The sequence below is a fragment of the Gadus morhua genome, chromosome 4 (assembly GCF_902167405.1).
Source record: "Gadus morhua chromosome 4, gadMor3.0, whole genome shotgun sequence".
Taxonomy (NCBI): domain Eukaryota; kingdom Metazoa; phylum Chordata; class Actinopteri; order Gadiformes; family Gadidae; genus Gadus; species Gadus morhua.
In genome coordinates, this window is record NC_044051.1 from 1,759,680 (window position 1) to 1,782,171 (window position 22,492).

The 22,492-nt window shown below is 42.3% G+C and overlaps 1 protein-coding gene across 1 annotated transcript in view; it reads right to left on the minus strand.

Annotated features, from left to right (window-relative positions):
* The window catches only part of LOC115541497 (NACHT, LRR and PYD domains-containing protein 12), a 10,260-nt gene extending 911 nt beyond the window's left edge, over positions 1-9,349 (minus strand). Inside the window, exons 1-7 of the mRNA XM_030353245.1 lie at positions 9,102-9,349; positions 6,630-8,457; positions 5,169-5,342; positions 3,926-4,099; positions 3,525-3,698; positions 2,717-2,763; positions 1-1,676 (exon numbers count right to left, since the gene is read on the minus strand). The exon at positions 1-1,676 is cut by the window's left edge and continues 911 nt beyond it. Coding sequence (XP_030209105.1) covers positions 1,075-1,676; positions 2,717-2,763; positions 3,525-3,698; positions 3,926-4,099; positions 5,169-5,342; positions 6,630-8,457; positions 9,102-9,348 — 3,246 coding nt within the window. The 5' untranslated portion in view covers position 9,349 and the 3' untranslated portion in view covers positions 1-1,074. The remainder of the gene's footprint in view (positions 1,677-2,716; positions 2,764-3,524; positions 3,699-3,925; positions 4,100-5,168; positions 5,343-6,629; positions 8,458-9,101) is intronic.
* Between the last annotated feature and the right edge of the window lie 13,143 nt (positions 9,350-22,492).

The following is a 22,492-nucleotide window of genomic DNA, read 5'->3' on the forward strand; positions in this document are numbered from 1 at the left end:
AAAAATGAATTAAACTGTAATCAGACAACACGGTTATATGCTATAGACCCTAGAGTATCTGTGTGGTATAAAGGCTGAGATGAATTTCGAATTATAAATATGTACAATCCAGAACGTTAGCTCTCTGGCTCGATCAGCGGACTAGAATACCTCCTAGAATCATTGCTTGTTGGCCTAACCATAACCCTTACAAAATGCGCTAAATGTGCAATAAAACACGATAGAAACTGTATTTCGCTACGATGCTTGATTCAACCACTCTATTTCATCCTAGACAAACCACGAAGTGGGGTCAATGTTCAAAATACCGGAAAAAAAAATAGCTCACAGCAACATATTGAAAAAAATAACTGAACTGTTTAACTGAACTAGTTCATTTTTAAAGTTTGTGAACTGAACTTTGAACTAGTTCACGTAGAAAGTGAACTTCCCAACACTGCTTATGGAACCCTTTGCCTCTTGACGCTCCCCAGGGGGTCAAGAAAACAGGCCCAAACCATCAAAAGGCAGCACGGGAACGGAACGTGAAAACAGACATACATCACACGAAACACAAAGGTTTACATTTTAGACGGCCCTGAAGAAGAGCAGGGTGGCAAGACCGTTCACGGAATAATAAACTAAGCCTAACTTCATCAAGAAAAACGTAACAACGTGTAGATTTTCAATCACACGTATCAATAAAAAACAAACAAGATAAAAAAATAATAATGAAAAGAAAAGCATGAGAAATCATTAAACAAAAACGATGCTCAAATTCAAAAATAAGTAAAATCATATTACATATAATTGATATATTGATGGTGGCTAGCATTATGAATATAATGAATGAATATATAAAAAGCAAGTTAACATATAAAAAGCGAGATATTTACACGTTAATGCAAATTTATTTTAACGCGATTAATACAAAGTTATGCATTAACACACACTCTTTTTATTTATTTTTTTCATCCCTAACATACAGAGAGAGAGAGAGAGAGACAGAGAGAGAGACAGAGACAGAGACAGAGAGACAGAGACAGAGACAGAGACAGAGACAGAGACAGAGAGAGAGAGAGAGAGAGAGAGAGACTATAACTTACACAGAGACACTGAGGAACACCCCCCAAGCCCCCAGAACCCAAACGCAGGGAGGAGGTCCTCCTGGGTGAAGGAGGACCAGAAGGTGTGGAGGTGTGTCAGTGTGTCTGAGGACCCTCCTCCACCTGGGAACACTCTGTAGAAGGACAGAGAGCCAGCAGGCCGGTTCAGATACACTCCTACTCTGGTGGAGCCAGCGGTGCGGAGAAGTATGGGTGTTGCACTACCGTTGTAGCAGGCAGAGTAATGATCATCATCATCACCATCACCACCATCATCCTCATCACCACAACCATCAGAACAATAAAGACTCCATGACATGTTGTTCTTTCCAAGCTCGCTGTCATCACCCCGTCCTCTCCTTGTGATTCCGCTGTATGTCACTCCTATCTCAACCCATCCTTCCCACTCTACCTCCCAGTAACAGCGGTCAGTCAGAGCCTCTCTACCCAACACCTGGTGATGGGAGTCAAATCTCTCTGGGTGATCCGGATACGACTGGTCCTCTCCAGCCAGCGTCACCTTCCTGTTGTCCTCAGACAGAGAGAGGACTCTGTGGGCCGTGTTGGGGTCCAGTGTGAGTTCACAGGCATCTGACGGAGAACAAGACATGATGAGCTGCTGAACCATTCTTCATCATCATCATCATCATCATCATCATCATCATCATCATCATCATCATCATCATCATCATCATCATCATCACTAGTACTGTTCTCTTGCATTCTTCTTTTTCTTCCTGCTTCACGTTCATCTACTCTACAAACATTAACATAGAAAGAATACAGCTTACATAGCTACTATAGCGGACTAGTGTGCTATAGCTTTGGAAATAGTAGTCCATATTGTTTATGAGATAATTTAAGTTAAAAATAAATGTAAATCCCATGTGTGTGTGAGTGGCTTTCACAGTCAAAACATATAAACTGATTCTACTCCCGTAATATTTACACTCTGGCTCAGAGGCGGTTCTACGTCCAGTTACGCCCCGGGGGGTTGTATCATGCCCCTAGGCACTTCAGTGGGGGTTTCATTCCGTCTGTGCACGGCACCTTCTCAACGAGCAGGTGTGCGCCTGCAGCCAGAGGGGGGCGCCAAAATACCAATTCCCCACACAATGTTATATACACTTCATTGAAAACCGCTACGCAGCATTTTTCTTTTTTTACTGCTCGTGGCGCCCCCCCATGTGATTTGGCGCCCCCCACAAATATGGCGCCCCGGGCGGCTGCCTGGTTCGCCCGTGCCTAAAGCCGCCACTGCTCTGGTTCCTCTGGAATATCTCAGCTATAGTCAACATACTTTTCATGATATTAGACTTTGAAAGGTTCCATTACACATGCATTGTAATCCACCTGTGTAAACAGACTGAACCAGCTGAGCTCACATACAGGCAGGGAAATAACTGTTGGTACCACAGACCTGGTTCATACATGCTATACATAGACATGTACGTACACATACGTACACACACCTACACAAACATACTAGACATACATGAACACAGGGTAACATCACTACACATGCATATACAGAAATCCACATGTGAATGAGCGGACGTCACCTCCTGCTGTGTGGATGGACTTTCCATCTCAATAGTGGGTGTGATGTGAGGAATCAAACAGACACTTACACTTCTTTAGAGCTCGTCGCAGCCTCCACACTCCACTGTGCTCCAGACTGGGGGGGAATCAAAAGCAATTTTTACACTGCTGAATATGACCGCCTTATGCACACCTTGTTTCCGGCATGGACCGCGCGTTTACAGTGCCCAAGGTAAATTGCCTGCTTGAGCTAGCACCCCAATTTACCCTCCCGGACCCTAGACACATTGGCGGTTTCATTCTGATGTAAATGCAATTAGACGGCTCCGCAGCGATGTCAATATGAGTAGTTCTAACTGGAGAGACTGTGAAATCCGCGAGCTGCTGATCATGTGAGAGAAGGTAATGCAATCACATTAAACGAAGATGGGGAAAGAGGGAAAGACACAGAGGAACTTTCCCTACAAGGCTTTTGTCGGGATAAGAAACAAGTGGTCAGCAAATGTTGCATGCATTCTTGCATGCAAGTCTATTTAATGCTAAAAAAACATAAACATTCGTAGTATGCAAATTATTCTAAAGAGGTCTACTCTCCGTGTGTAGCCCCGCCTTCTCCAGTGAACCAAGAAAACCTACTCCGTGAGGACGGGGGATTTTACCCCCTCGGTTTCACACAGGCATGGCAGTGAAATTGCCGGGTGTGCCAAGCCGCGACTGAACTGGCTTGGCATTGTAAAAAGGCCTACAGTAAGAGCAGCATGTTGAAAAATTCACCTCATCATCTGCCGTCTCATCACGTTCTACACGACTTATAGCTGCCTTTTCAAACAACTTCATCTGGCAGCGGCTTGAATCCTTGTAGGATTGTCCCTGATTGGTGAGCTGTCCTCTCCATACCTGAGAGTGTCCAGTCTCCAGCATGGATCCTCCAGTCCAGCAGAGAGCAGCGCAGCTCCAGAGTCTCCTGGGTGATTGTAGCTCAGGTCCAGCTCTCTCAGATGGGAGGGGTTGGAGCTCAGAGCTGAGGCCAGAGAAGCACAGCCTTCCTTTGTGACCAGGCAGCCAGACAATCTACACACACACGCACGCACACACACACACACACACACACACACACACACACACACACACACACACACACACACACACACACACACACACACACACACACACACACACACACACACACACAAACACACACACACACACGCGCGAGAAATATAACCGGGGGTAAATCTGTTCAATGTCCTCTGTTGTGAATCTTGTGGAGTAACATTTTGACATTGGGTACAACTGACCTGAGCGTTTCCAGTGTACAGTGTGGACTCCCCAGTCCAGCAGAGAGCAGCTTCACTCCTGAATCCTTCAGATCATTGGTGCTCAGGTCCAGCTCTCTCAGACTAGAGGAGTTGGAGCTGAGAACTGAGGCCAGAGCTTCACAGCATCTCTCTGACAGATGACAGCCATTAAGCCTTCACAATAAACACAATATGTTAGGAACAGTGATTATTATTTTTTTTTTACATTTGTCACAAGACATGTTTTATTAGTTTAACTAAATCTCAATACAGTAGATCTTTAAAATATGACTTACTTAGAGGTCAGATAAGTAAAGATTTAAAATAACTCCTGAAAATGTCCCTAAAAAGAGCCAGTTCCAAGAAGCATCCATTATTTAACTTTACTAAACAACTCTTAAGTCCAACCTATTGTCTGACTACATGGTTCTGAGCAGAATATGAATCTAATAAAACATACACCTTATACCATCATTAACAAACTGAATCCAACGTACACCTTTTACTCTCATGGCAACACAAATAGAGTGAGATGGAGGTCTTGTGTTAGATAAGATGAGTGGTAATGACGCTGCGATGCACGCAGACTGCCAAGGTTTAGTACAGTGCTGAGTTAAAGCGCGGCTGTATTGCTGCGCCGGTGTGATCGCTCTATTAGGAAACACGACCCACTTCAGTTCCCGTGGAGACACTCTGCTTTGATCAGAAACCTAAAACACTGGTTTGTACTTTGTGTAAAGTTTCAATGAAATGTCACAGCAGCACTAGCGCTATTCAAGAGCATGTGAAGAAATGCACTATTCTGGATGACCCAGAGAAGAAGATGAATCCTTATTGGAGTATATTATCCAATAAGCAGCTGGTTATTATTAGCGTGTATGTGATTGACGAGGAGGAGGAGGATGAAGAGTTGGTTAGGAAAGAGATGTCAAGGCGCTGGCGTTAAAAACAAAGAAAGACCCCCTATGCAATCAAAACATTAACAACTTAATAAAAGTGAGTGAATCTGTTCACATGAATGGAGACACGCCCATTCATTCTCACGTCTAATAAAGGGCTGCAACCACATTTGTTAGGGTGCCACCAAATTAAAAAGTAATTGGCACCAAATGTGTCTTGAGCCCTGAGAGAACATATTCTATTTATTTATTTAGACTAGTTAACTTTCTGGAGGTAAATCAGTTCAATGTCCTCTGACGTAGGACTTGTGGTGTAACTGTTTGAGATATTGAGTAAAACTGACCTGAGAGTTTCCAGTGTACAGTGTGGACTCCTCAGTCCAGCAGAGAGCAGCTTCACTCCTGAATCCTGCAGATCATTGGTACTCAGATCCAGCTCTCTCAGACTAGAGGAGTTGGAGCTGAGAACTGAGGCCAGAGCTTCATAGCATCTCTCTGACAGATGACAGCCATTCAGCCTTCACACATACAATAAACACAATATGTTAAGAACTGTGATTAAAATGACCTACATCTTTTACTTTAAACTTAAAGGAGAAGTCCGGTACAAAATGGATCTGGGATATGTTTAGCATGATAACGAGTTGGGATGTTCGTTTGGGAGCAAAAAAGCGCATGTAGGCATTCTTAAGTTAGCTTTTTTTGGCAGATTCTACCAAAACGCTTTAAACTCGGAACGATGGGGGCATGTGTTATGGTAAAAACTAAATCGCTATTGGTATATATGGTATATACAATACCATCAGTAGTTAACCCATTGACACCATCTCGTCTTTAAGACTAGATAGGTAGACGACGAACACAGAGCTTGTGACATCCGTGAACAACACGCAAGCTCTGTGTTCGCCAATCTACTTATCGAGTCAACGGGAGAACTACTGACGGTATTGTGTGTATATAATGTCATTTTTAATAAACAATCTGTACACTTACAAAGTTATCAATGCCTCATTTTATACTTTAAGATCCTTATTATACTACCAAAGATATAGTTATACAACTGCCAATAACGTAATAACTTTTTGCCAATAATGTAATACATTTTTAGGTTATTTGCTGCTTGAATTAAAAAAGAACTTTGAAAATGTAATAACTGAGCCAATAACGTAATAAATGAGGTATCACTATTTTATTTTCAATTTCTGGAGAGACTCTGTCAAACATAGGGTCACTGTAAGGATAGATATTTAAGTGTGTGATGCAAGATGCAATAATAAGGCTAAGTGTGACAGTTTCTCGCTAGAAATTGAAAATAAAATCATCATATATCACATTATTGGCTCAGTTATTACATTTTCAAAATATTTTTTTTTCATACAAGGCCAATAACGTAATAACCAGTCAATAACGTAATAAGTTATTACATTATTGGCTCAAAAACGTTATTACTTTATTGGCAAGTTATTACGTTATTGGCTTTATTACATTTAAATCATTACGATATTGGCAGTTATTACGTTATTGGCCGTTATTATGTTATTGGTTGCTACAACGTGTTAAAGGCTTTACTAAGATATGTTTCATTAATTGAACTACATTATATCCTTAAATTTTAATTGAATAATCTTTTTTTTAACTTAATTAAGTTATTGTCTTCATCTTTATTAGAAAAGTGAGTTAGTGTTATTTTTGTAATACATGTTATTAGTGAACCTACAGATATGTTTTTTTAGTCATAACTTATCTATTCTACTATCAGGTATATTGTGTTGTGTATTGTTCTACATTATTATGAGTGAACCTACAGAGATCTTTTGGAGGCTTTGATCACTGGCAGGAGCCTCAGAAGACCCTCCTCTGAAGCTGAGTATTCCTTCAGGTCAAACACGGCCAGCCCCTCTCCTGATGACAATAAGATGAAGACCAGAGCTGACCACTGAGCAGGAGAGACATGTGTTTCGAAGAGACTTCCTGATGTCAGGGACTGTTGGATCTCCTCCACTAGAGAATGGTCATTCAGCTCATTCAGACAGTGGAACAGATTGATGCTTCTCTCTGGAGAGAGATCTCCAGCAATCTTCTTCTTGATGTAAGACACTGTTTTCTTCTTGCCCCCTTCCGTCTGTCCCAACAGATATTCTTTAATCTGAGTGATCAGTGATCTACTCGCTGTCTGTCCCAACAGACATCGTAGGACAATCTGATTGGTCTCCAGAGAGAGGCCCAGTAGGAAGCGGAGAAACAAGTCCAGGTGTCCGTTCTCACTCTGTAAGGCCTTGTCCACAGCACTCTGGTAGAAGAGGTTGAGTTTATCTTCACCGGAGGTTGGCTGTTCTTCTGTGAGCAGATTGACCCCAGTGTTGATAAAGGACCAGAAGACATAAAGGGCAGCCAGAAACTCCTGGATGCTCAGATGGACAAAGCAGAACACCTTGTCCTGGTACAGCCCACACTCCTCTTTAAAGATCTGGGTGAACACTCCTGAGTACACTGAGGCTGCTCTGATATCGATGTCACACTCTGCCAGGTCTGCCTCGTAGAAGATCAGGTTGCCGTTCTCCAGCTGGTTAAAAGCCAGTTTTCCCAGAGCAACAATGATCTCCCTGCTCTCTGAACTCCAGTCTGGATCTGTTTCAGCTCTTCCATGATACTTCCTGTCCCCCTGTATGGACTGAACCCTCAGGAAGTGGCTGTACATCTGAGTCACGGTCTTGGGCATCTCTTCTCCTATCTTGGAATTTTTGAAGCAGTCCTCCAGAACTGTAGCAGTGATCCAACAGAAGACTGGAATGTGACACATGATGTGGAGGCTTCGTGATTTCTTGATGTGGGAGATGATTTTTCTGGCCAGCGACTCCTCTCTGAATCTCTTCCTGAAGTAGTCCTCCTTCTGTGGGTCGGTGAACCCTCTCACCTCTGTCACCTTGTCAACACACTCAGCAGGGATCTGGTTGGCCGCCGCAGGGCGTGTGGTTATCCAGATGCGAGCGGAGGGAAGCAGGACGCCCATGATGAGGTTTGTCAGCAGCACGTCCACCGAGGTGGACTTTGTGACATCAGTCCAGGTCTGGTTGTTCTGGAAGTCCAGAGGAAGTCGACACTCATCCAGACCATCCAAGATAAAGACAACTTGGAACCGGTGAAATCTGCAGATTCCTGCTTCTTTGGTCTCAATAAAGAAGTGATGAAGCAGTTTCACCAAGCTAAACTCTTTCCCTTTCAGTAAATTCAGCTCTCTGAAAGTGAGGAGAAATGTGAAGTGTATGTCCTGGTTGGTTTTGCCTTCAGCCCAGTCCAGAGTGAACTTGTGTGTTAAGACGGTTTTACCAATGCCGGCCACTCCAGTTGTCATTATTGTCCTGATTGGTTTATCTTCTCCAGGTAAGGGTTTAAAGATGTCCTCACATCTGATTGGTGTTTCCTCCTTGGCTGGTTTCCTGGAGGATGTTTCAATCAGTCTCATCTCATGTTCCTTGTTGACCTCTCCACTGCCTCTCGCTGTGATGAAGAGCTCTGTGAAGAAGTCATTTAGATCGGTTTGCTGTCCTGCTTTAGCGATTCCCTCAAACACATACTTGAACTTCTCCCTCAAATGAGACTTGATTTTTTGTTTGCAATCGACAGCATCAGATACTAAAAGAGAAAACAACAGAAGACATCAGTTAGTGGAAGGTGACATCAGTTGAACCAGGTCAATATTTCCTATTAAATTATCAACTTTATGATCTTGAGTGGCATGTTACACATGTTACAGATTCAAAATGTTCAGGACTATTTTGATATTTGCACAGCAGTATGATTGGTCTAATGATAGTAATAATGACAGTGAATCAGTGTCAAGTGACTTGTTATGCTGATATAACAAGATAGTGTTGCATCTCTTCAACTGAGTTATTCTGCAGTCGATCTGCAGTATAATGCTTAACATTCTTTAACCTGATACCCCCACAATAACCCTAGATATCTGGATCAAACCATTTAAACTGATACCCCCAAAATAACCCTAGATATCTGGATCAAACCACTTAACTTGATACCCCTACAATAAGCGTACATATCTGGATCAATTCATTTAACCTGATACCCCCCGAATAAATATACATATCTGGATCAAACCATTAAACCTGAAGGTCTATTTCTACTTCTTTCTATCTCTTTTTTCCGCCCGAGTCTCCTTTTTTTCAGAAGTGCAGTGTATTCAGTTTTAAATAAAAGTTTCTTACTGCTCTATTTTCAAAATAAGAGTATTTTCTGTCTTCAAAATAAGAGTCTCTTACCGCCCCACAGTGTGTCGGCCAGTTCCTCCTGGTTCATCTCCATCAGGCAGAGCTTTGTGATGTCCACCACTCCCTCTATGGCGCGCCTCCTCTGCTCCTCCTTCTTACCATTCTCCTCCTCCTCCTCCTCCCTCTGACTCTCTGAGCATTGTGGGTAATCTGAGAAGAGATCCCTCCAGAGCTTCTTCAGCTCCTTGTCCAGGAAAGCGTGTGCGTTCTCCTCAGCCCTCTGGAACAGAACAAACATCAAGGAGAACTTTACTCTGGACTAACTGAGGACATCAAAAGCATCTTTCCTGGATTCACGTCCCGCTGGACAAGAGATGCTTTCTAATGATCATGGAGAGCTGAAGTCAAACGTCTTGGTGGACATTTACACACCTTGATCAGCTCTGTTTGATGCTGCTGTAGAGACTGAGCACTGGTGACCTTTGACCTCTCCTGGTGTCTGTGGGAAACACACACACACACACACACACACACACACACACACACACACACACACACACACACACACACACACACACACACACACACACACACACACATACACACGCAGACGGACACACACATACACAAAAAAAACGGAAATATACAAAAATTATATTTGCCCCGACTTGTTGACATCAGTATCAGTAGAGTCTGATAACAACCAACTGGTCTGTTTTCATCGTCTGTTTGAAACCCCTACCTCTCCTCTCTGGAGGGCCGTCCATCTTTAAACCTAACAGGTAGATCCATAGACTTGTCACTCTTCATGGAGACACAGCTGGGTCCAGGAGAGTCTGCTCTCTGCTGCTGGACTCTTCTAGAAAAACAAGAACCAGGATTTATGGACGTTTGATAGAAGCTGTATCTTTATGATCTCTGATAAATCCTCACCTCTTCCCAATAAACTGATATCCATCTTTAAACCTAACAGGATGATCCATAGAGCGGTCACTCTTCATGGAGACACAGCTGGGTCCAGGGGAGTCTGCTCTCTGCTGCTGGACTCTTCTAGAAAAACAAGAACCAGGATTAATGGACGTTTGATAGAAGCTGCATCTTTATGATCTCTGATAAATCCTCACCGCTTCTCAATAGACTGATTTCCATCTTTAAAGTTAAGAGGATGTTCCATAGACCAGCCACTCTTCATGGAGACACAGCTGGGTCCAGGGGAGTCGGCTCTCTGCTCCTCCCCTCCTGAACCCCCCTCCTCTCTCTCCTCATCCATAGTAGACTGATACCTGGACACAAACACAACTCCATATTGTTTCTGTGGATTCTGCTTGAGTACCGAACGGGAAATTACTGCAGTGAAGACTTCCTATCCTTTTCCTGTCTGATATACACACCCTATCACTATCTATGTCTAGATCCACCCTATCACTCTCTATCGATTCAAAATCACAATTATAAATCATGTTCAATATTTATGATCCGATATCCTGTAGTGTGTGTGGAGGGGGAGTCTGTCTGTCTGTCTGCGAGCTGTCTATCTGCGTGCTGTCTATCTGTCTGCTGCTTCTCTGTCTGTCTGCGAGCTGTCTGTCTGCATGTCCCTATTCCATTGCACTGTGGATTTTATTTCTGCTATTTTAATGTCTGAATCATTTCTCCACTGGAACAATGTTCTGTCACTTTACTGAATCACAGATTCCATATGAATAATCATTTTGGGCCAGAACCGTGGGTAGGCTATAGCCATTACCAACCCCACCCACACTCGTGCTATATTGCTTAAATAAAAAATTTGCCCATTTCTGTGCCGTTTTTTTTCTTCTAGAATTATAAGAAGATTTCCCTATGAGCATGTTTTACTATTAGGCAGATTCAGCCCACTGTTATAAGCAATAGGAGGCTGATTAGATTAACCTCAAAAGGAACATTAGATGTAGGCTACAAGACTTGCCATTTTATCATGGACAAAAATCATGTGCACATCACATGAACAACATATGCATAATCACCAATAATCAAGTGAATAACAGTTAACTATCAAACCAATCACGAAACAGATTGCGTGGTCAGGCCTATAGGCCTATATACTTTGTCTTTGAAATGCAACGGTCTTTTCGTGGAGACTACGCTCAGAGCAGCTGGAACTGAACCACAGCAAGAGGAAGGAGAATGGGCTATGAAACAAAATGAGTGAGAGCCCTCTCATAGGCGGCCCGCTGCCAGTGTGGTGACGTCTGGACATTGTGAGGGCAATTTCAACCGGTTCCCGCCGCGAGGGTTTCATGGCCTCATTAGATAACGTGATCGCAGAGCAGGCACATAGGTAAACTACTGTTTATAGGTGAAGGAATAAATCCTTAATTTATGTAGGCCTAATTGACATTGTGTCGGTGCCGTTAAAGAAGGTAACTATTTTGAAGACGCAATAACTGCACCGACAATCCAAACCCCAAGTGGAATCTAGATAGAGAAAGTGTGTAGTTCAAAACGTGAGCAGCTTTACTTCTCCGCCACATACAGTTTGTTATGTAGGCTACGATCATTCAAAAACACCATGTTATTTCCCATAGACATTTGACCGATGGAACGAGTATGCACTGGCTGCAGCACGCAGAGGCTCAACGTCTACTCTAAACGTTTGACTCCCCCTGCCCAATAGCACCCGGAAGAGGAAGACGGTCATTGCGCGCCAAGATGTAAGTGGCCGTTCTCTGTTCGTGTTAATTATAAACTACTTTATGGAGAAACCAATAAGTTGATGATTGAACTATTCATGCAAGTAACGTGCATTGGCCTCATTTTTATGTCAGTCGTGTGAATAATACCATTTAGGCTGTGTATTTGGCAATTCAACGTAATACATTTAACTTAATTATCAGCTCTCCCTGTGTATTTTAATGAGATAATATTATAATCAGTGGCGTAATATCGACGGTGCAACCGGTGCACTGCACCGAGCATAGACCGAGGCCCAGACGGCGCCAGGGGCCCATGGAGGAAGAAAAAAAAAGATATCTCCCAGGGCGGCAAATGTGTCGGGGGCGCCCTCTGGTGGCGCCCTTAATTAATTAACTAAATTATACGAAACCCTCACCGCAGTCCTGTCGAGGGGCACAAAATAAACATTTGCACCCGGGCATATCACCATGATGTTACGCCACTGATTATAATCTATATATATTATATAGTTATATTATAATCTATGTATATTATAACTTCTATATATAATATAGATAACCTTATTACATTCTACTGTGGGCTTTACGCATAGATAGTACATAAAATGGATGTAGCATCCGGGCAGACCTCAGTTATTCAAATTGCGCGTCGCCGTCTTAGTTTGACTCGTCCTTTCCTTTAACCAAAAAAGGACATTGATCTCGATACGCCATGCGTGCTGCAGCCAGGCTGCAGCCAGGTGGCGCCATTGCAGTAAAGCGCGCAATAACCTTCTTCCTTTTCCGGGAGCTATTGGGCGGGGTGAGTCAAACGAGTAGACGTTGAGCCTCTGCGTGCTGCAGCCAGTGCTTATCGTTCCATTGTTATTTGTCCATGGCGTGCTGCTGTTCAATTGGATGGAACAGGTGTTGTGTCGAGATCTGTTTCCCCGTCGAGATGTGTTTCCCCTAGTCCCCGCCCCCATCCGAAATTACCCGAAGAGCGAAGGAAGCGCGCGTACACAAAAAGCTCGCCCACGAGCTGCTGTGCTCGTACCACAGAGGCACTTTGGAGAGAGCTAAGGTTCATTCTATTCATTCATGTCAGATACTGTTCCCCCTCTGTTCCATAGGAAAGGAGGCTCACACATCTTTCAAATTCACACTGCTGACTTCTTTCCCCACAACAGATAAGTCCTGTGATTTTCAGGCTGATATCACACAATTTGACCATTTAGAACAGGGGGAACGCATCCTGACAGTAATATTCCAAGCTGTCAGGATGCGTTCCCCCTGTTCTAAATGGTCAAATTGAATGATATCAGCCTGAAAATCACAGGACTTATCTGTTGTGGGGAAATAAGTCAGCAGTAAGAATTTCAAAGATGTGTGAGCCTCCTTTCCTATGGAACAGAGGGGGAACAGTATCTGACAATATTATGAATGAGCACACTTCCTTCCAAAAGTCCATAACATTCAAAATGAAAAGTCTCTCACAAAAATAATATTTTTTATTGAAAGAAATCTACAATACAACATCTTCAGATAAAACTCGCAAAAGAAAGTCAGCTTTGAACCTTAGCTCTCTCCAAAGTGCCTCTGTGGTACGAGCACAGCAGCTCGTGGGCGAGCTTTTTGTGTACGCGCGCTTCCTTCGCTCTTCGGGTCATTTCGGACGGGGGCGAGGACTAGGGGAAACACATCTCGACGGGGAAACACCGGAGCCTCGGAGGCGGGATTTATTCTTCAGAGATTAGACCAAAACTTTACCTAATAAAGTGAGACGAAAGCGAATCCAATTCTGTCACCTTTTCAAAAACAACACGACAATTTACGTCACAATACCAGTTACCTAAAGATAATGTAAACGGTAGTAAACTGGTTGTCGATTATTATATACCAGTAACCTAAAGACAATATAAACGGCAGTAAACTATCGGCCTACCTTTTCTCTTCTACTCTGGGTTAAAAATGCGTCCAGGCGGTATACAGGTTTGAAAATATAGATGCATTGGGAGAAACGGAGGTTAAAGCGAGGAAGGTAAGCCTCCTTGCTGCGACAGAGCGTCCAGAATGAGGAAACGGGGAGGAGCCGCTCCTCTGGACTCGGTTGATTTCGGAGAAATCGAAACTTAGGCAGCACACACACATTTAATTCTTTATTTGAATCCACCAATCACACACACACACACACACACACACACACACACACACACACACACACACACACACACACACACACACACACACACACACACACACACACACACACACACACACACACACACACACACACACACACACACACTAGGATCACTGAGCCGACTGTAAACTCAGCCTTAATAGTGTAACGAGCTGTGTTCTCAAAATGTGTTCGTTCCCTTCCGGGTTCGTAGGCCTACGGGGGATTCTGGGGGCGCATGTTGTTGTTGTTGTTATTGTTGTTGTTCTGGGTCCGTTGCTGGTGTTGGCGTTTGTGAATGGTCATTGGGGTTAATGGGTTGGGATTGGTCATTGTTGTGTGTTGTTCTGTTTTGTGTCGTTGTTGCCACCGTCACCGAGAATGACTTGTGTGTTAGTTAGGTGTGCTGGTCTATGTACGTGTCCGGGGTTAATAAAAAGGAGGATTCTGTAGTCAAGCGGTGTATGAGGCGCAGAACCACTATTGACCAAAAGCCTGACTCCCTGTTCTTCCTGGCCGGCGCTACAATAGAATACATATTATCTATTAGTACCGTTTAATAATAGCCTGTGTGCATACTATCCGTATATTACTGCATGTCAACGCAGATCAACACGTGTTTAATAATGTCATTGCATATGCTTATTGCATGTTGTTACTCCTCACACTACAATAAGCTGTTATAGCTTCATCAGTCAGCTGTTATCCAGCTCTAAACCACCACACTAACAATAACCTGTTATAACTTTATATCAGTCAGCTGTTATTCTGCTCTAAACCATTACGCTGACAATAATCTGTTATAATTTAAGATAAGGTTAGAACGATATTTAAATGTACCATCACTAAATAAGGTCTGTATTCTGTCAAGTAAGGTAGATTTCTTGGAGTCCAGGAGACAGGGCGGCGGTAGAGAGGTCTGTGGGCGGATAAGGGCGGGGGAGGCATGGGGGCTGTTGGGGAATTACCAAGGCCTAGGGAGATGTGGGGGGTTTACCAGCAGGGGCTGACGGATGTTAAAGAGGCATGGATTTACTTATGTCAGTTTTACTTATGTATCAGTTTTACGTATCAGTTTTATTCATCTATCAGTTAAAAATCATAGAATCATATATCATGTTTGAGTATCATCATAAATCTATCATTTTCTTTGTTTTAGTATCATCATAAATCTATATTTTTCTTTTATATCTATCATTCATTATACGATTTATCATGTTGTTTTGACATAATCGATTATGGAAGGAAGCACTTAAAAAGATTAAAGCACTTGTTGGTAAAATTATGTTATCCTACCCTTATGACATGTTGTATTGTTGTATTGTTTGACATTTTATGATCTTACACTTATGATATGTTGTATTGGTGTATTGTTTATCATTATATGGTGTATTTTACTTATTAGTATAATTTGTGGAACAAGTAAGAACAATCTGAAGGCAGAGTACGTGCCTGAGTTTGTTTGTATACACTCAACATTAATAAGTATAAGTACTAACGTATGCTAAAACACATGACAGCTCTTTCAATGTAGCCACATCAATATTGTCAGCTGATCCTCTGTGTCTCTCAGTGCTTCTGTCGACATGTGAATACTGTTTGTTGCAGGAAGTTACATAACATTGTCTAGATGGTTCTGATGGTAAATGCTGGTCATTCCTGATCATGTGAATGCAATGTCTTGACAAACTACTCCCAGAGACCAGCTGAACCTAAAGTACAACCTCGTTCCTCGAACCCGGCCTCCCAAAATCAACGGAACGAGCTGCACATTATCTTTCTCATTACATTTTTTATTTAATTAACTAACTTGAAAACTATATATTTATTTCTATAAATATAGATAAATGTCTTGTACTGTATAGAAAAACATTGCTTCTGTATTTAATCACTCATACTTTACTGTAATTTAAACAAGCAATGCCTTATGAAGAAGGCAGCATAGAAACAAATATAACAACAACAATAATTATAAAATACATTGTTTTTTCTATTACGTGATTAAAATGCGGTTAGGTATGGTGTAACGTTATAAAAGTATAAATACAAGGGACAAAACGGAGGTTGAAGTGTTCCCAAAACAAGTAAGTCAGAGAAAAGGTTTGAAAAGTGGAATTCGAGTAGAGGGCTCCTAACTGCCGAGGACGAGGACGCAGCCTCGAACAATGAGGAGCTGTGGCGCACTTGGAAGTCGACCAGTGAGAATCGAAACTCACAACACTCTGTCACGTGCTTTCAGGGAAATCGAAGCATAGCTTTCTGAAACGCGAACGCGCGCGCACACACACACCCACCCACCCACCCACCCACCCACCCACACACACACACACACACACACACACACACACACACACACGGTCCTATTGTATTTCTACTGAATTGTTAACGTCAATCGCAGTTGAGTCAAGACAATCGCATAATCTTCCTTTTTGTTGTCGGATTATTTGCGCAAGGAGGAAGCAGTTGTCTCGATCCAACCCGACCGGTTTCAACGTTTTTGACGATAAACACACACCCGCCTCGCCCAGTGCTACGGGCGATAACGAAAGCTGAGCTACAATCTTCCACCGACAGAAAGTGTGATCGAATCCACATCTAATTACAGTTTTTTTTTCAATTGCTTGAACACATTTTGCAAATTTGGCTCACTGTGTCAAAACTCAACACACAAGCAAATAAGACACAACACTGAGAAATATACCTCTATGTCAAATTGAAACTCTTCTATCGAAACCTTACAATCCTTTGTCAAAATGTCATTCTGATGACAAAACGATACACATTTGTATCATATGAATACACTTTCAGATCAGCAGCAACACACTAGTCTACTTTATATAAAACACTGCAGTCTTCCATATTCACTGTTTTTATTCAGTTCCACAGAGGGCACGTTTTCACAAAAAAAACAAAATCGAACACTGAATACTGTACATTACAATACAGTAGCCTACCTTAAAGTTCAATAAATTCAGTTTACTGTTTTTTTCAATTGCTTGAACACGTTTTGCAAAATTTGGCTCATTGTGTCAAAACTCAACACACAAGCAAATAAGACACAACACTGGGAAATAAACCATTCACATCTATGTCAAATTGAAACTCGGCTATCGAAACCTAACAATTCTTTGCAAAAATGTCACTCTGATGTCAAAATGAAACACACTTGCATCATATGAATACACTTTCAGATCAGCAGCAACACACTGGTTTACTTTATATAAAACACTGCAGTCTTTCATGTTCACTGTTTTTATTCAGTTCCACAGAGGGCACGTTTTCACCACAACCAAAATAAATACTAAATACTGTACATTGCAGTACTGTACATTACAGTGCAGTAAATACAGTTTGAGCAAAAATAAATAAATAAATAAACCCTATTGTACTGTGAACACAGAAAAACATGGCAATTGTGCATGGGTGGGCTTATGGATCCTGCCGTCTGTTGGGGTCTGGCCATAGGATATCATCAACATCACAAGCAATATTTTCTTCCGCTAAGCATCGGGGAGAATATTGCCTTGTGTGCCGAATCCATCCAAGCATTGACCCTAAGTCGATGTCTCCGCAGGCCTGTTCCATTGCCTGCAGAAGAGGCATGCGAGCATGTGGTTGGCGTTCATATACGCACCATCTCCAAGCCGAAAATAATTATTCTATGGGGTTTAGAAATGGTGTGTAAGGGGGCAAGTATAGGACTTCAAATTGAGGATGGTTGGTGAACCAGTTGCGGACCAGAGCAGCCCGATAGAAACTAACATTATCCCAGACAACAACAAACCTGGGCTGCTCTGGTATGTCCTGTACAGCTGCATCGTGAAGTGCATCCAGAAATGTTATTAGATGTTCGGTATTGAAGGGACCTCGTTTTGCTTGATGGTGCTGTAGCCCTTGAAGGCTTATGGCAGCACACAATGAGATATTTCCCCCACGCTGCCCCGGGACTTGCACAATTGCCCTTTGGCCAATTATGTTACGACCCCGTCGTCTTGTTTTGCTGAGGTTGAATCCAGCCTCAACAATGTAAATAAATTCATGAGGCTGTGCAGCTCCATCCATCTCCAAGATGCTCTGTAACAAAACAAAATACATGCAATACATAGTTTAGATGGCATTACTCAAAACACTCAACTACAGTACTACACACGCAGAACCCGCACCCCATCGAACAGGTACCTGGTACCTCTCTGAATGTATCTATGTGGTACTAATACAATGGCACATATTCAGCTGTAACTGGATGACACCAATACTGTATTGTAAATGTAAAGGACTGTACACTTACCTGTACATATTCACGTCGAAGTCCTTTGACCCTGACACTGTTCCTCTCAAATGGGACCCTGTACAATTGCTTCATGGTAATTTGGTGCTTTACCAAGATGCGTCTGAGAGTGGAAATGCTCACTCGCTCTATGTTATTGAATACTTCTCTATCTGCAAGTATTTCTTGCTGTAGCTGGTTGAGACGGATTGCATTGTTTGCTCGGACCAGGTCCACAATGGAGAGTTCCTGCTGTTGGGTGAACAGGCGTTGGCGTCCGCCCCCAGAAGGTCTTCTAGTCATTCTATAGAAAAAAGCAACCACGAAATGTTACTGTATTGGTTTGCTTCTTTTTTATAGTACTGTATTTAATGTACTTTACTGTATATACCATAGAAAGTACTGAAACATCTCAATGTAGGTAATCACAAAACTACAACTTTTGTTCAAAAAGGAGCATTAGCCACCCTGCAATACAGTACATGTGATATGGTACAGTACTGCAAATACTCTTAATTAAGTATTCTCAATTAACCAATGTGTTTAGGATTTTGAATAGATGTGTTTTCCCAATGGTACAATGAGACGTTATTTTTGAATTAAGTGTCTTATGTATGAAATAGTGTGTAGTGTGCAGGAGCAAGTGTGTTGCAGAAAGGAGCAAGTGTGTTGCACAATTGCAACTAAAGTGCAAAGCAGCGCTTTTGTTTAAGGAATGGTAACATGTGTTTAAGGTATAGAAACAAAAACTTCAAGTTGTGTTGCTTTGGTCTAAGCATGTGTCTATAGTGTTCAAGCAATTGAAAAAAAACGGTATATTCAGTTCCACAGAGGGCACGTTTTCACAAAAAACAAAAAATCTAATGCTGAATACTGTACATTGCAATACAGTAGCCTACTTTAAAGTTCAATAAATTCAGTTTAATCTAAAATATAACAAACATTTACCAAAAATACACAACTGTACTGTACATAAACACAGAACAACACGGCAATTGTGCGTGGCTTATGGGTCCTCGAATTGTGTGCCGAATCCATCCATGGATTGACCTTACCTCAATGTCTCCGTAGGCCTGTTCCACTGCCTGCAGAAGACGCATGCTGGGCATGTGCTTGGCGGCCATATACACTACATCCTCAAGCCGACATTTTTTTTCTATAGGGTGTAGAAATGGCGAGTATACGACTTCAACATTTTTATGGTTGGTGTACCAGATCCGGACCAAAACAGCCCGATGCAAATGAACATTATCCCAGACAACATCAAACCTGAGCTGCTCTGATCTGTCCTATTCAGCTGCATCATGAAGTGCATCTAGAAGTTTGATGATATATTGGGTATAGGGACCTATTTTTGCATGATGGTGCAGTTACCCTCGAAGGTTTATGGCGGCACACAATGATATATTTCCCCCGCGCTGCCCCGGGACGTGCACAATTGCCCTTTGGCCTTTTTTGTAGCTGGCTGTTGGTGTTCAGTTTTGTAAGAAAGTGTTTTGAGGTGTGTATTTAAGTATTTTCAATTAACCAATGTGTTTAGTATTTTGAATAGATGTGTTTTCCCAATAATATACTGAGATGTCATTTTTGAACTAAGTGTCTTATGTTTGAAATAGTGTGTAGTGTGCAGGAGCAAGTGTGTTGCAGAAAGGATCAAGTGTGTTGCAGAATAGCAACTAAAGTGCAAAGCAGCGGATTTTGTTTAAGGAATTGCGACATGTGTTTAAGGAATAGTAACAAAAACTTCAAGTTGTTACTTTGGTCTAAGCATGTGTCTATAGTGTTCAAGCAATTGATAACAACTGTAAATAGTTCACCTGTGTCACGCACTTCCTATATAACGCGCACATGCTGTTGTGCGTGTATTTATGATTGTGTGTTCTACGTGCTATTCATTGTCAATAGACGTTACATTCTTAGTGTTCAGTTTAGTGACCACGCCCCCTCGAGTGATGAATGACGAATATTTGTGTATCCTTTCATTTTATATTTTGTGGTTATGTGAGTTTTATTTCACCAAAATCTTGTATTGTTCCATGTAGTTAGTAGTTTTTAGGTATTGGGAGATTTATTTGTTGTGTAACTGCGCCCTCTATTGGATAGTGCTGGCTATATGCTGGATTTCTGTGTTCCTTTCTCAGTTTGCGTTCCACTGGATTGAGAGAGGCTTGTTCAATCCATGAAGACAGGGTCCTGAATCTTTGTTCTCATTGAAATGTTACAGAATAAAGCGCCATAAAAGAACGTCAGCGTCCTGTCTTCAGTGCACCGGAACACAACGCAGTAGTCGGCGACATGCAGACCGCGCCGGCTTCATGACCACGCCCCCTCGAGTGGCCATGGTCAGAGTGATAGATATAACATCTGTGAAGGTATCTCCGGGGGTAAATTGATTAAATTGCTACCTCTTTTGAATTGTCAACTCTCTTTATTATATCAGAGGGCCTTTATGATGCATATACTGATCTTTATTATAGGGTTAGGGTTCTTTATAGGGTTAGGGTTAGGGTTGGCGAGCTGACTTGCCTGCTAGTTAGTCAGCTCGATTTCGCCAGCTTTTAAGGTATCACTGCACCAGAAGTTAAGTAGTGAATCTCTGACAACTTTTATTTAGTTAGTTATTGATGTAGGATTACTAGGATCAATAAGCTTGATTAACGACGGGTTCAACCTGCTGAACCTGACGGTGTTAGCTAGGTGTTGGAGTACTGTGTGTCTGTGTGTGTAGCTAGTAGAAATAAGGTATTTTTTCATAATGTAAGCTTCCGTCCACCCTTTCCCCAACTTGGCAGCAATTTGGCCACGTGTGGGGAAACTCATTGACCTACAGGCTATTCAAGGTCTGATTATTTTCACTCTCCTGCAGATGGTGGGTGCTGCTGCTGATGTTGTATGCGGCACCACCCCCACGGGGCACCATCACCGCCACCGCAGAGGGGTGGTGCCTCGGCGCAGCCCGCTGCCAAGGCAGTGGTGCCTCGGCAGCGGGCAGTGGGGCTCCAGCGGGGGACCCGACGCAGTCATTTGAGATTCGTATTATCGTCTGGAGGCGCACACAGCTTCTGGCCGTGATAGTATATATGATATGAAATAGATATCTATGTATAATATGATATTATTTAGATATAGTTCCGTTTCTAAAAAACGGAACGTTTGTGGAAAGCTCATTGTGCGACTGGCTCGTAGTGGCTGTAATTCTGCACCAAGGCTGAATTTCTTCAACATCTTCATATACTGTATTAAGGGCACATTAACACCTATAAGCATCCATAAAGTAGCATGCTATGGGACCTTTTACGAGCACTCCAACAATGGCTAAATGGAGTACTGCTATTAATAATGTGATTTAAGGAGATGGAAAACCTAATAACTAATCAATACTGCATCGAAATGCGTCTAGCCTGATCTTTACATTTTCGGTTCAATAACCTTTGAGGATGTTTGGATTACCAATAGGCCACTGGTGTGTGGTTCCTGTACTCTATACTGACACCTACTGGTGCAGTTGAACATTACATTGAGGGGTAGGCTGATGGGTGCATGTTGGGGATAACGACCACACGCATGATTCAATGAAGCACTATTAATTCCCTCACTTTGATTTGAGCTAAAGTAGTTGAATGAACAATATTTCAAATATTATAAAAATATATTTGAGACCTGGATGTGGGGGTGTAGCTTATTTCCACAGAGCTTCAGATTCTCAATGAGAGAGAAGCTGTATCTGTTTTCACCTGTTTATGAAACAAACACATGTCTGAACACAGGGAATGCTGCATCTTGTTCTGAATCCAAGTTATTTTAAGAACAGTATTTAATAAGACCGTATTGGACAAACAGTCTATTCTGTATGGGTGATGGACAAGAATGCGTTGGTTGCTTCCCACAAAATGTAATGCTGCTGAAGTGCTCTTGTGCCAGGCATCAAACCTTAGACATCCGCTAGCTGTTTATTGCTCCCTTTGTTCTCCTGCATTTACATTAGAAAATAAATAGTTTTTAAGGGTATTTAAATCCCAGCCAAAAGGTTGTGCGTTCAAAACCCCAATGTCTGTATATCTTACTGTGGTCATGCTTGAGCAAGATCCTCAACCCTTATCTACCCATTAATCATATGCACCCAAACCGCCATGGGACAGCTAGATCTAGTAATAATGTGTGTGTGTGAGTGGACATGCTACACACGTACACAGCATGGAACCCACACCCATGAGGTGGTTTTGGATGCAGGGGTACTTTTGGTTTCTGGATGGGAATAGGTGCAGTTTATTCAAATGAGTATATCTTTATCGTTGGACGCATGGAGACACTCACACATACACACACAACCCGGGCAGAG